The 12,796-nt window shown below is 39.9% G+C and overlaps 1 protein-coding gene across 4 annotated transcripts; it reads left to right on the top strand.

Moving 5' to 3' along the window:
* Positions 1–679: 679 nt before the first annotated feature.
* dyrk1ab (dual-specificity tyrosine-(Y)-phosphorylation regulated kinase 1A, b) lies at positions 680–12,740 on the top strand. Of its 4 annotated transcripts, none has more exons than XM_008291516.1 (12): positions 680–1,519; positions 3,382–3,451; positions 5,046–5,242; positions 5,540–5,632; positions 6,126–6,314; positions 6,563–6,710; positions 6,824–7,110; positions 7,285–7,431; positions 7,766–7,906; positions 8,046–8,349; positions 8,648–8,772; positions 9,081–12,740. In XM_008291516.1, exons 2-12 carry the CDS (start codon positions 3,442–3,444, stop codon positions 9,666–9,668), a joined length of 2,229 nt encoding a protein of 742 aa, XP_008289738.1. In that variant the 5' UTR covers positions 680–1,519; positions 3,382–3,441; the 3' UTR covers positions 9,669–12,740. The 4 variants fall into 4 exon arrangements, with proteins under 4 accessions (XP_008289738.1, XP_008289742.1, XP_008289739.1 ...); XM_008291517.1 differs by lacking the exon at positions 680–1,519 and adding an exon at positions 2,044–2,376; XM_008291520.1 differs by lacking the exon at positions 3,382–3,451 and having other exon boundaries at positions 1,426–1,519.
* The last annotated feature ends 56 nt before the right edge of the window (positions 12,741–12,796 follow it).

Raw genomic sequence — 12,796 nt, 5'->3', positions numbered from 1 at the left:
GAATGTGAAAATTAAAGTATAGATGGTTCCTATTCCTAATTAGAAACTAATGTTAAGAGTTGAGGGGAAGTGGAGCGCTGTCCACAGACAAAGATAGAACAAAACTGTAAACTTTGCCAAATTACATTGTTTGATGCAGTTTAATCATCAATTCAGTAGCAAATGAATCCATATTAATTGTAAAAACTCAACAACAATTGATAAAAAATAACTGCACAAAAGAGTTTGTTATTTTTTGTAGATTTTTGCACATTTTATAAGGCCATTTCAGTATTTTATCCTCTTTAGATTATGTTTAGATTTTTACTATTTATAGACAAATAAAGAAATAAAGGTTATAGAATGGTGAGAAATCATTTGCACTGTCAGGATCATTATCATTATATCCATACAATTTAAGAATGGTAACGGGTGTGTTGTAGGGGCTCACACATGACTAAGACAAGTCATGTATCCATGGAACAGCCACAAATGTAACGTTCGTGTTGCATTGCAAAAATAAACACAGTCGACGATTTAAATCTGTGTCGGCTGCTAGCAACAGGCCAAACGCGGTTAAAAAGACAGACAGGGACACCACTGGAGTTATGTGTGTCCTGTAACTCTGGCCAGTTAGATTTTATTCGTCATTGGTACATCCGGGTACTTTATTTTTTGATTGACAGTTGCCATGGCAACAAGCTAGAGCATCGCCATTTTGTCAGGAGGGTTTTTTTCCCAGCTCAGTCTTTTCAAATGTTCTCCCTTCCCGCCGGAATAATGCTGTCAGTGGATATATGTTTGACGTTTTTGGATATCGAAATGCGTCTAGTGGATCGGATTAAGAAGATCAAGAGGCCGACGTTTTAACATAGTTGAAATAATTAGGCGGCGCCGCACTAACTCAGTTGTCCGTGTCTCTGGTCCACCGGGCCGGTTCACTGCGCAGGTTTGGACCGCGCGCCATTTTGTGAAAATTGACACAAAATTCCTAACCAAAATTATCAGAGGACACGGTTTCTGTTTCATGTTTGAAATACTGTGGACTTAACTGTGCTGTCGTATTTATCGAAGCGGCCGACGCGAAATTTGCAAAGACAACGTTAAATCAGAATTTGGCATAACATTTATTTAGCGGTAGCTAGAATTGTTAGCTTGAGGCTAGCCAAAGAAGCTACAGCTAGCCAGGGCAGGTAGCTAATGTTAGCTGCGTTCATTTTGTCAACTAGCTAGCCAGTTCGCTAAGGTTAGCTAGTAAGTTATGCGTGCTAGTTAACGTTAGCATGTTGCTTGTCATCAGCTGATAGTAACGTTGGTCAAAGTTGCTTCGATCACCGATGTTGTTCATCAAAGCTTTGGACATGAAGAGCGTATTATATCTGACTGGCGAATTATTTTAGAGTTTGCCGGTCAGAGGACGGGGATCGGATTTAACGTTAACATTACTCGCTAACCGTGCAGGGAGGGGAGAATCTCAAGCTGGATAAGTTTCCTCATCATACAGGTTATTGGACTTTAAATGAAGATCGTGCCATCAGAGGTGAGCAATTGTAAAATGTTATATTTGACATTCGTTAGCTCAACGTTTCACGTTAACGCTTTCGCAGATGTATATTATATGTAACGTGAATGGTTAACAATGATGGACGCGACAGTGAAGTTGAGAATGGTAGCTTATGGTATGGCGGCTAGCTAACATTTTGTGGCGGTGCCGACTCCGGTGAAGCCACCGTTAACGTTTGCTCTCAGTCAGTAGGTCAACGGACGAATCGTAATGATAGACAAGAACAGCATTACAGCTGGTTGTGAACTAACTTGGAGGGTGCAACGCATTGTGTGGGTTTGGACGGAGAGTCATGCTGGCACGGTGTTAACGTTACAGCTAACGTTAACCCTGCAATATTAGACACTGTCATTGTACGATTGAAGCAAATGTTCCCTCGTTAGCTAACCATCCTGGTTTGATTTACTGTCCATGCGGTGTCTACCTGTATTAATATGAGGGGTGTAGATTGGGTTTTACAGATACATGGTACGGAAGCTAACCAGGCTAACGCCTCGTAGCTAATTCGGCTAACCTGGCTAATGGTTAACGTTGACTTGTTGACGAACCAGCTGAATGGGCCCCACAACCCGCTGGCTGCACACAGCGTCACTAGCTAACGTTAACGTTGGATTGGTGAGAGATATGCTTGCTTGTCCCGCAGTTTTCAGGGTAACGTTAACGACGACAACGTTAGCTAGTTAGACTGCTAACGGTAACGTGAGCCTGAATACGTTTGTCATTTATACGAGGAATTGGAGGCATACACGAACGATATGTAGCAGGAGAGGACGCAAATTAACACTGAATATGCTTCCTAAATTCCAACCATGACGAGATCTACCCCATCATCTGTAAGTACAGAGCTGCTCGGGAGCCGTCTTTATACACGGACGTTAGGCTTTTAATTGTTTTGGATGGGCTACATTTGATTCAGCTTTGCAATGGATCTAATCAGTTGGGCGTGAGAAGATGACACATAGGCTTGTTACAGAGGTCTTTAGCCATCACTTATGATATGATACGGCTACTAATAGCAAGCTAGCTGTCGTTATATTTACACCTAAATAGGCCCGTTGATGCCGTAATGACTAGAGCCAGGAAAGGAACTGTTCATATGTCAGTACTGAAAATTAAGAATAATCAGACGTTTAGGAAAGACTAAAGAGCTACAAGTGCGCTTGTAAAATGGCTTTGTGAGCAAATATAGCTTGGATTTTACCAGTAGGGTTTGAGATTTTTATAATGTCAAATTTATCCTAGTCTAATGCCATCTATTGTGTTTGTAAAATGGGCTCAAACCAAACTTTTTCAGTTCTTTGACAATTTGCATAATCTTGTACAGTAATTGTAGTTAAACCAGTTTATTCTGACTAACAATTGCTTATTTCTAAAAAGCATATTATTTGTTTGAAAATCCCCTATTTAGATACTATAATTTAAATAGCATATTTACTATGGACATGCTGAGAGGAGATCCTGTGCTCTTATAGGTTCACAACAATATTAATCCTGATTTGTTTAAGTGTTCTGTAGTCTGTGCCTCTCTGAGTGAACTATTTATCTTTTACAGTTTCAAAAGAGCTTCATATGCTCTATACTTTAAAGATATAATTCCCTGGGTATTACCTGTTTCTCGCTGTTGATCGACAAGCAGCTTACTAATTAAAAAATGTAGCTATATTTTTTAATTTCAACAAAATTCATACATTCACCCCATGCACACTTTTCAAAGTTTTGGGGTGTCCTCTCTTCTTTAGGGGTCCTCTGTACCTTCTTCTCAACAGAAGTTCACCCACTATGAAGTTAAATCCCACCAAAGATGCACAATGATAATAATCTGTTTTTATTCTTTGTAGTGGGTTGTGGTTTGCTGCTGGACTCTCCTCCCAGGATGATATGAAATTTTACAGGAGAAGATGCATCCAGGTTAGCTGCTATATATTAAGCCTTAACCCTTGGTGGGGAAGTAGTTCACCTAAGATCTTCTCTTTCAGTTATGTTGCTGTTTTTAATTTGGCATCCAGACCCACAAATCTTAGGACATACTAAGTGGTGAAAAAGTCAAACAATGCTGAATCATTATTATAACTGGTCAGCACAGTATTTAACATTTTCACACAACTTTCTATGTGATGACAGAGCTCAAAGTGATACAAAATTAGTTTGACACTATTTTTTTCAGGTCTAACCAGTCAAACAGAAATAATAGGGATTATGACAAATTAGAATTATTATTTAAATGCTTTAAATAGAGCAAATAGAACATTTTTTTATCAAAAAGACTGCAGTAAAAATTTATACTTGATTTATGTGAATGAATGTTACTAAAATAGATTTATTAAAAAAATAATATATTATATATATAATATATATAAAATATATATATATTATATATATATATATATATACACACACACACATAAAATTTCTTAGTTTTCGTTTCAAATACAGTGGTTGTCTGTGCTCTATCATCTTACAGTTCCTCTTATTTCTGTCAGTGGATGTGTATTTTTTGCTTTTCCAAAGCTGGGTCAGCTTTCTAACGCTCTCAGATGGAGTGCAGGTTTTGGGCTGTGCAGCTATTTTGCTGTCAGGCTCTTGTGTTGAAAGCAACGTCTAAGTGTGCCAAAGTTCAATTTTATTTCTTGTTTATTTCTTGTTTTCTCATTGGAAAATGGGAGCAGCTCTGCCCTGGCAACAAAAGTAGGCTATTTGCATACTGCGTTGTGATTGGTCTGTGCATTGATGGGCTTGCCAAATCACGCTGTATCTCTGTGGTGATAGGCTATGCTAATTAGGTGCTGTTGCTGGGATTCTGAATAGTGGTTACTGTGTAGCACTGGTGAATTGTGTTGTCTGGTGAGAGATGCTGATAGCTGAACATGCTATTTAATAATTTTTTGATTCCTTCTGGCTTAAAATGAAGGATGATTCACTGTACAGTGTGGAGATGCTTTATTTTCACCCCTTTTCACTGTTAAACCTGCTGTTTTGCTCCTTTTTCTTCACAAAGGTTGATATATTACTGTTATATTTTATTTTGTGGTTATCCTTTGATGCATTTTTTTGGCTTTACATGTTTAACAAAAGACACTATGTATTAACCTGACATGTCTATTAACAATGTGTTAATCCTTTTTATTCTCAAAATGTAATGATCCTTTTTTGTGTTTTTTTAAGGAGTCAGTTTGATTATTTCAACATACATGTAAATAGGACTAATGCATAATTTGCATTTTGCAAATATTTTCCTTTCCTGAAGGTACATTTATACAATTTGTGTTCAGGGAATGATTAGTGGTTAGATTAAGCAGCAAATACTGCCTGTTTATATTATATCTGTACAGTAAGTAGCATTATCTTTACCTGTTTTATTTTTGGGCCAAAAATCTCTTGTGTGAAGAGGAAATGCAGCTGTTTCACATCAGGATTATTACACCTTTCCTCCTTTCTGTCTTTTGTTACATACAGTGTTGAATTAGGTTAATATGCAACTCATAGCAGTGTTAATTTCTTCCAGGAGGAGAGACTTCAGCATGCAAACCTTCGTCCGTCCGGCTTGCGCCCTCTTTTTCTTTACACACTGCTGGTCTTCAGATGGCTGCTCCAATGCCCCATACGCACCAGCAGTACAGTGACCGCCACCAGCCAAGCACTGACCAATCTGTTACGGTCTTACCGTACAGCGACCAGACACCACAGCTCACTGCCAATCAGGTACACTACCCCTACCCCGCTCCACCTCTTTGATTTCTTGTTGTCTTAATATGTAGTGTTACAAGAACTGTAATACTTACTGTGATATGAAAGTGTACTTCCCTTTTTTGCTGCTGTCACCAGGCAGAGTAGCTGCTTGTCAAATGTTTCTTTCAGTCTAGCTATTTCATATTGTGGAAAATTATTTGTAATAAATTTAATGATAGCCCTATGTGATCAAGCTGTTACTTACAGAGGTGCTGTGCTTATTTTTTTTGTTAACTTTAATATTGTGACTTTCCCTTTTTGATACTTCAGAGGCACATGCCCCAGTGCTTTCGTGACCCAACTTCAGCTCCCCTGAGGAAGCTCTCCATTGACCTTATCAAAACATACAAACACATCAATGAGGTTAGTTTTGTTCTTCGTTAAATACATCTACAGTTGTAACAATTAGTCAATTAACTGTTGGACAAAATTAATCAACTTCTCTTTTGGCAATTGAGTCAGTGTTGGTTTTCAAAGCAAAAATGTCATTTTCTGTTTCTAGCTTGTCAGACATAAAGATTTGATGTACTTCTTTGTTATAATAATGTAATGCAATAGTGACCTTAATATCTCACAATTTTGAACTGTTGGTAAGGCAAAATATAATATCTGAGGATGCCTCCCTGGTTAGTGGTAAATCATTATGGCTTTTTTTCATTAGTTTCTGTCTTTTTGTAAATAACACAATTAACTGATTCATCAAAATTAAAGAATGTCAAATGAATCCATTATTTATAAAAAAAAAATGTTCCATGTATACCTAAACGTATCTTTCACACTGTAAAGATCTATGAAACTTGAAGTAATATACATGAGCTTGCAGTGTGATCATATGAACTGTTTTGTTAATTTACAGGTGTATTATGCAAAAAAGAAGCGACGGCACCAACAGGGTCAGGGTGAAGACTCCAGCCACAAAAAGGAGAGGAAAGTCTTTAATGACGGCTATGACGATGATAACTATGACTACATCGTCAAGAATGGGGAGAAGTGGATGGACCGCTATGAGATTGATTCCTTGATAGGAAAAGGATCATTTGGACAGGTGCTTGATTCTAAATTGCACATACACTTGATTTGAGTACATGTGATGCAGAAAATAGTCTTGAATTTGTAAAAACAAATTATGGTTTGATTTTGCCCTGTATAACAAAACCTCAAGATATTTAATTCCACCTACTGAAGATTTTTTAATATGTAGTTAATATTTGAAGTGTTTATGTTTAATATTGAATCAATGGTTCTGATTCAACTTTGGGAAACATTATAATTTGCTTTTGTTGGCATCTTCAGGTTGTGAAAGCATATGACCGAGCAGAGCAGGAATGGGTTGCCATTAAGATCATCAAGAACAAGAAAGCTTTCCTCAATCAAGCCCAGATTGAAGTGCGCCTCCTAGAGCTCATGAACAAACATGATACCGAGATGAAATACTACATTGGTAATCCACTCTTAAGATTTGCATCTGATCTCACAGAAAAAATATATATATTTTAAAAAACTTAAGACTTTTCCTTTATTTGACTAACATGGGAACACTTTGATTTTCTGCAGTTCACCTAAAGCGTCACTTCATGTTTCGGAACCACCTCTGCCTCGTGTTTGAGATGCTGTCATATAACCTATACGACCTGCTCCGAAATACCAACTTCCGTGGCGTCTCGCTCAATCTCACCCGGAAGTTTGCCCAGCAGCTATGCACGGCGCTACTCTTCCTGGCCACGCCTGAGCTCAGCATCATCCACTGTGACCTGAAGCCTGAGAACATCCTCCTCTGTAACCCCAAGAGGAGTGCCATCAAAATAGTGGACTTTGGCAGCTCATGCCAACTGGGACAAAGGGTATCTAGCTGCAGTTTTTCTTATCAGCAATAACATGAAAGTATGCAAAAAATGTCCCTGAGAAGTGTGCGATAGATGGTCCTCTATACATTGGGTATAATGATTAGCTTGCTCAGTGTTTCGAGGCAAACAGTGAGTCTGACGATCGGTCTGTTTTTTGTTTTTTTTTTGCAGATATACCAATATATCCAGAGTCGCTTCTACCGTTCCCCAGAGGTACTGCTGGGAATGCCCTATGACCTGGCCATCGACATGTGGTCCTTGGGTTGCATCTTGGTAGAGATGCACACTGGAGAACCTCTCTTCAGCGGAGCCAATGAGGTACAACAGTCTAAAACATGATTTAGATTTGTTCTGTGCTGGCCTTTGTAGTGTAACAGAAAATGACAAAAAGTCACTGGCTTTCACCTGATGTCTATCTTACAAATAATGTCATGTAGATCTCGAAGGTTGGAAATGGAGATCACAAGCCTAAAACACTACACACCACTATGTTGCCAAGCCTTGATACTGTTGTCCTAAATGAAATGAATTCTTGCCAAATTTAAGTTAAGTCATCTTAGGACAACATTTGATAACATTTAACTTCCCTTACTGCCTGATACATACCTCTGCCAGCAGGACTAATTAACTTGATCTGTAATATTTTCTTCAGGTGGACCAGATGAACAAAATAGTTGAGGTTCTCGGTATCCCGCCTAATCACATAATGGACCTAGCCCCAAAAGCCAGGAAGTTCTTTGAGAAGCTTTCGGATGGTACATGGAGTGTTAAGAAGACCAAAGATGGCAAAAGGGTGAGTTCAGTGCTTTGATGCGGTCAGACTCAGCCAATAATTTGTGATGGCAATTATTGAGGAGAAATAGGGTAGGTTGCAGCAATACAGAAGTGACGTGAGTAAATCGTTAAAACTTGGTGTACTCTGCTTTAAACAGTATAAGCCTCCAGCTTCGCGGAAGCTCCACTCCATCCTGGGTGTGGAGACAGGGGGTCCAGGTGGCCGGCGGGCGGGGGAGTCTGGCCATGCTGTTGCTGACTACTTGAAGTTCAAGGACCTGATCCTCCGGATGTTGGACTATGACCCTAAAAGCCGCATCCAACCCTACTATGCCCTGCAGCACAGCTTCTTCAAGAAGACTGCGGATGAGGGGACCAATACAAGCAGTAGTGTGTCTACAAGCCCCGCATTAGAGCAGTCCCAGTCTTCAGGAACCACCTCCAGCACCTCCTCTAGTTCAGGTAAAGACCACCTAAAAAGTCTGGGCAGCTCTTCCGCTGTTGGAGTAGTGGCACACATTGATCTATCAGTTGTGCTTTAACTTAAACAAAGAAATGCATCCTGTACATTTACAGTCTATTGATATACTGTAGTTTTGCCACAATTATTAACTGTTATTATCCAAAGGTAGTGACATTAAAAATACTAAATCCATGATGTTGTAGACCTTGGAGACAATAAACATCAGTTAATCATGTTGTAGCATTTCACATTTTTATTGTGAAGTTGTTGATGCTGACACTTTCGTTTAACACTTAGGAGGATCATCTGGGACGAGTACCAGTGGCAGAGCAAGATCAGACCCTACCCATCACCACTTGCACAGTGGAGGACACTTTGGCACGGCCATGCCTGCCATTGATGGTGACAGCCTCTGCCCACAGGTCCGTATGCTGCCCAGAAAGATCTAAATATTATCTGATACTGAGTAGAGTTTTTTTAGTGGTGGTAAAAGCTAATTTGAACATTTGATTTTTTCCAAAAATTGTCATGCTTTCTGAATTGCAAACATTAAACTTGATTTCATTAAGTGTGCTACAAAGGAAACTTACATTGCTACTTGATGAAGAACAGATAATCTTTTATTAATGTTCCTCTAGATCATAACATTTAGGCAATGCTGATTTAAGTCACTAAAAATGATGCAGCCATATTACACAACTGACTCATGCTGTTTGCTTGACACTGACAGGCAAGACAGCCTTACCCACCCCCGCTGGTGTGGGGAGGTGGCGTTGGACCAGAGTCAGTCACTGGAGAGACCCACCCAGTCCAGGAGACCACCTTCCATGTTCCCCCTCAGCACCCTAAGGCCCTGCATCCCCACTCACATACTCATCACCACCACGGGCAGATGATGGCTACTCGCCCACGCCCACGCCACTACACCTCCCCGACACACAGCTCCTCGACACAGGACTCCATGGAGGTGGTTCATGGCCATCTGTCCATGACCTCCCTGTCTTCCTCTGCCTCCTCTTCCTCTACATCGTCCTCTTCCACTGGGAACCATGGCAACCAGGCCTACCAGCTCCGCCATTTGCCCGCTGGAGCCCTTGACTTTGGTCAGAATGGTGGGCTGAGCATGGGGCTAGGTGCCTTCTCGAACCCACGGCAGGAGACTGGCATGGCAGCGCACCCTGCTTTCTCCATGGGCACGAACACAGGGCCTGCCCACTACCTAGCGGAAGGCCACCTGGGCATGAGGCAGGGCATGGACCGGGAGGAGTCTCCAATGACTGGAGTGTGTGTGCAGCAGAGTTCTATGGCCAGCTCGTGACTGCACTGACATTTGGCTGTGTGTTCCCCCTGTGCGTCATTTTTAAGGTGGTGTTTTTTACTACAAGGTGTGTTGAGAACAAAAGCTGCTCACGTCAGAAGGGAGATATCACTGAACCGCTACTACAGAGAAAAACCTTTGTTAAAAAGTATATATGTAATTTTCATCAGTTTTTCTTTTGCAATCATTAGGCACAAAATAATACTGCGGAATAACCATAGTGAGATTGAGACATCCATCTTACCATTTCACCAGTTTCATGTAACCACCAAGTAATCACCATATGGTATTATGTGGCAAAATCTTCTAAGGAGCATTTCAGAGCGAAGTTTGAAGCTGTTTTGCAGGTAGCTGTTGGTGATGAAATGCTTGGCGTCCTCTTTCGGTTCAAACCGTGGACCGCCTGACATTACTGTTCCACTGGTTCTTAATTATTTTTGCCCTTTTTTAAGTGAAATTTCACATAAAAGCTGCTTGTAAATCCTGTAGCTTGACAATGAGGGGAAGTGTTTGCGGTGATATTTCTTGTTGTTGGTCGGTATTGTGTAACTCTGTTAAAGGGGAGCACATAGCAGTGGAGTCCCTATGCGTGTGCTGGCCGGGTGGAGAGGAGACCCCGCAGGTGGATACTGACACCAATCGGGTCAAAGGAGAGAGGGAAGCACCACCCCTCAGGCCTAGAGGCCCCGTAGTCCTGCAAGCTGCAACCGGGCCCGGCACAGGCGAGAGCAGCAATGGGCGCGGGAGACGAAAGGATCCAGCCCAGTGAAAGGAAGACAGTCAGTGGCTGGTTCTAGATAACCCTTTGGCCTTATGACTCATGGACTTGGAATGGGATGGAGCTGGACATTATCATTTGAATTAAGATGGCTTTTCTCTATTTTTCTCTCTAGACAGCCCTTAATTCTTTAAGGAAATTAAAACAACTTAGAAAAGGTAAATACGAATGGTAATTTGAGGCCTTTCTCGACAAAGATTTCGTCTTCAGCAGGGCCCCACATAACAGGGTCTTATTGTACACAACAACCTCCTAAACATTACTTCCTTGAAATTCACTGGTTAAGGATTTTGCAGTGGAAAGAACTATCTATTCCAGAGTTTACCCTTTTATGTTTTGTTATTTTTTTCCCTTTTGCATGTAGTTCCTCATCAGAACCACCTGCACAAGTCTCTCCATCCAAAACATGGAAACTGAAGAAAAAAATGAGTTAAGTGACTGCCTTTTTTCTCCTCAAATTATGCTGTGAATTTTACAAGAATTTATTTTCCCTTTGGATATGTTTTTATACCAAAGCAGTTGTTTTATAGCATATAGGTGTCTGTAACCAATAATGTAGCAGTTCACCACTTTGACGCAAAGTTTATCAAGATCTTATTTTAACGTCAACACAAACAGCTGCAATATATTACTTTAGCAAAACTGGAGACCGTTGTCGAGACCGTTGGCTATTGTGTATTCTGGCCAGATTTGTTTGCAACGTTTTACCAAAACTGTTTCCATATTAATTGGTAGATTATTTTGGGAGTCTTTTAAAACTTTGGTATGTTAGAGAATTTGGTAGTTACTCTGCAGGCTCCGGAGTAGCAAGATAGAAGCTGATGGTTTAAAAAAAAAAAAAAAGAAAAAAAAAAAAAGGAGACTAATGCGTTCTATTTCTGTGTCGTCGTTTTTCTTTTGCCCCCATCATACTATTTCAAAGGGTGTTGCTGCCTTTCATACATCATTTGGTCAACTTGGCTAGTTTCTGCCGTGAAGCAAGACTTTGTGTCATTGTCTTGGCAGGGTAAGGATAATTGTGGCAAATCAGTTTGTGTTGAATGGTATTGTTCTGATTTGGTAGGGCAGATCCCCATGATTGTTGTCCTATTCAAAGGGAAAGGGTGTCTGTCAGCCCACAATCACATGCTTTGCCTAGGCAGACATGCATGTCCTCAAAACATTACAGTCAATTACCAGATTTTTTTTATATCAGGGATTTTGAAGTGCTTTCTTTCTTCTGTTGCTCATTTTACCAGCTTTGAAATTAGACAAAAAAAGAAAACCCTGCCCACAGCCACCTCTCAAATTAAGGGCAGGCCACAGGTCATGCTGTTGTCATTTTAAAGGAGAAACCATCATAAGAAATCATGCTTGGTATTTCCACAAACACAAATGTAAAGCTACCTATATTGAGATTGGGGTTTTATCTGGATGTCAAGGTTAATTGCAAATTTGCAATCATTTTTCATACCCCGCAGAATTTGAGACATTTAGAAATTGCCAGTGGTTTTATTACTGGCACTCATACTGGTACTAAACATTCCAAAAATAAAGACTGAAAAAGAAAAAAAATTGACTGCAGTGACTCGTAAGTGTGCGCCTATTTCAGATCATGCTGATTGACCTCTTATTTAGAGCAGTTGTCATGAAATGCAGCCCCTTTTTAATAGTTGAAATAGAATTTATGTATATATTTATATTTTTTTAATAAAGGAAGTATAGAACTCACTACCTTGCTCCTGCTGGTATGTTGATTATGTTTGTCAATTTGGTGACCATTCAGTGGGCAGGAACTCCTGTTTTCTTAGTGGCAAAACCTTGCCTTTTGGCAAAGGTACTTGACTACATCAGGACAACACTATGAGGTAGGGTTTGAATCAAACAGGGAAAGCTAGATCTTCAAACCTTAATAATTTTCACAGGGTATATTGTAAGTGCATGTACATCACAAACCTTACTTTTTGGTTATATGAGAAGCACATGGTTGAAAAAAGGTTCCATCTTTCATAAGCCTGTTCAGTTTGTGGGTTATACACAAACACGTATACTTGTCGACATATCTGAACACCCAACAGAAGTTGAAATCCTCTTATTTAATTTGGATTTATCCTTTTCATTTTTGATTTCACATTTTTTCACTTTTTTTGTACATGCAACATGCACTATAGAATTGAACAGCATGGGGGAAAGGATAAGTCCATGTATCCACAGATTGTAAGATCTAGTCAAGACTTTGCTGTGTTTATGACAATGCCCTTTGTATTATATTAAGACAGTCTTATGTATGATATATAAAAAGAAGTTAATTGAAATGCTCTGCGTGTCTTTATTGTTCCCTGACATTTACATTGGCTGAAGTGTTACATAA

The sequence above is a fragment of the Stegastes partitus genome, unplaced genomic scaffold (assembly GCF_000690725.1).
Source record: "Stegastes partitus isolate 25-593 unplaced genomic scaffold, Stegastes_partitus-1.0.2 Scaffold747, whole genome shotgun sequence".
Lineage (NCBI taxonomy): Eukaryota > Metazoa > Chordata > Actinopteri > Pomacentridae > Stegastes > Stegastes partitus.
The sequence above is the reverse complement of the archived record's forward strand: the minus strand, read 5'-3'. Positions and strand labels throughout refer to the sequence as shown.

What these genes read in the sequence shown, in the direction of transcription:
- dyrk1ab (XM_008291516.1), top strand. An exon ending in CATACAAACACATCAATGAG is followed by an intron (nt 5,633 to 6,125) that starts GTTAGTTTTGTT and finishes GTTAATTTACAG; the next exon opens with GTGTATTATGCAAAAAAGAA. An exon ending in AGACCAAAGATGGCAAAAGG is followed by an intron (nt 7,907 to 8,045) that starts GTGAGTTCAGTG and finishes TGCTTTAAACAG; the next exon opens with TATAAGCCTCCAGCTTCGCG.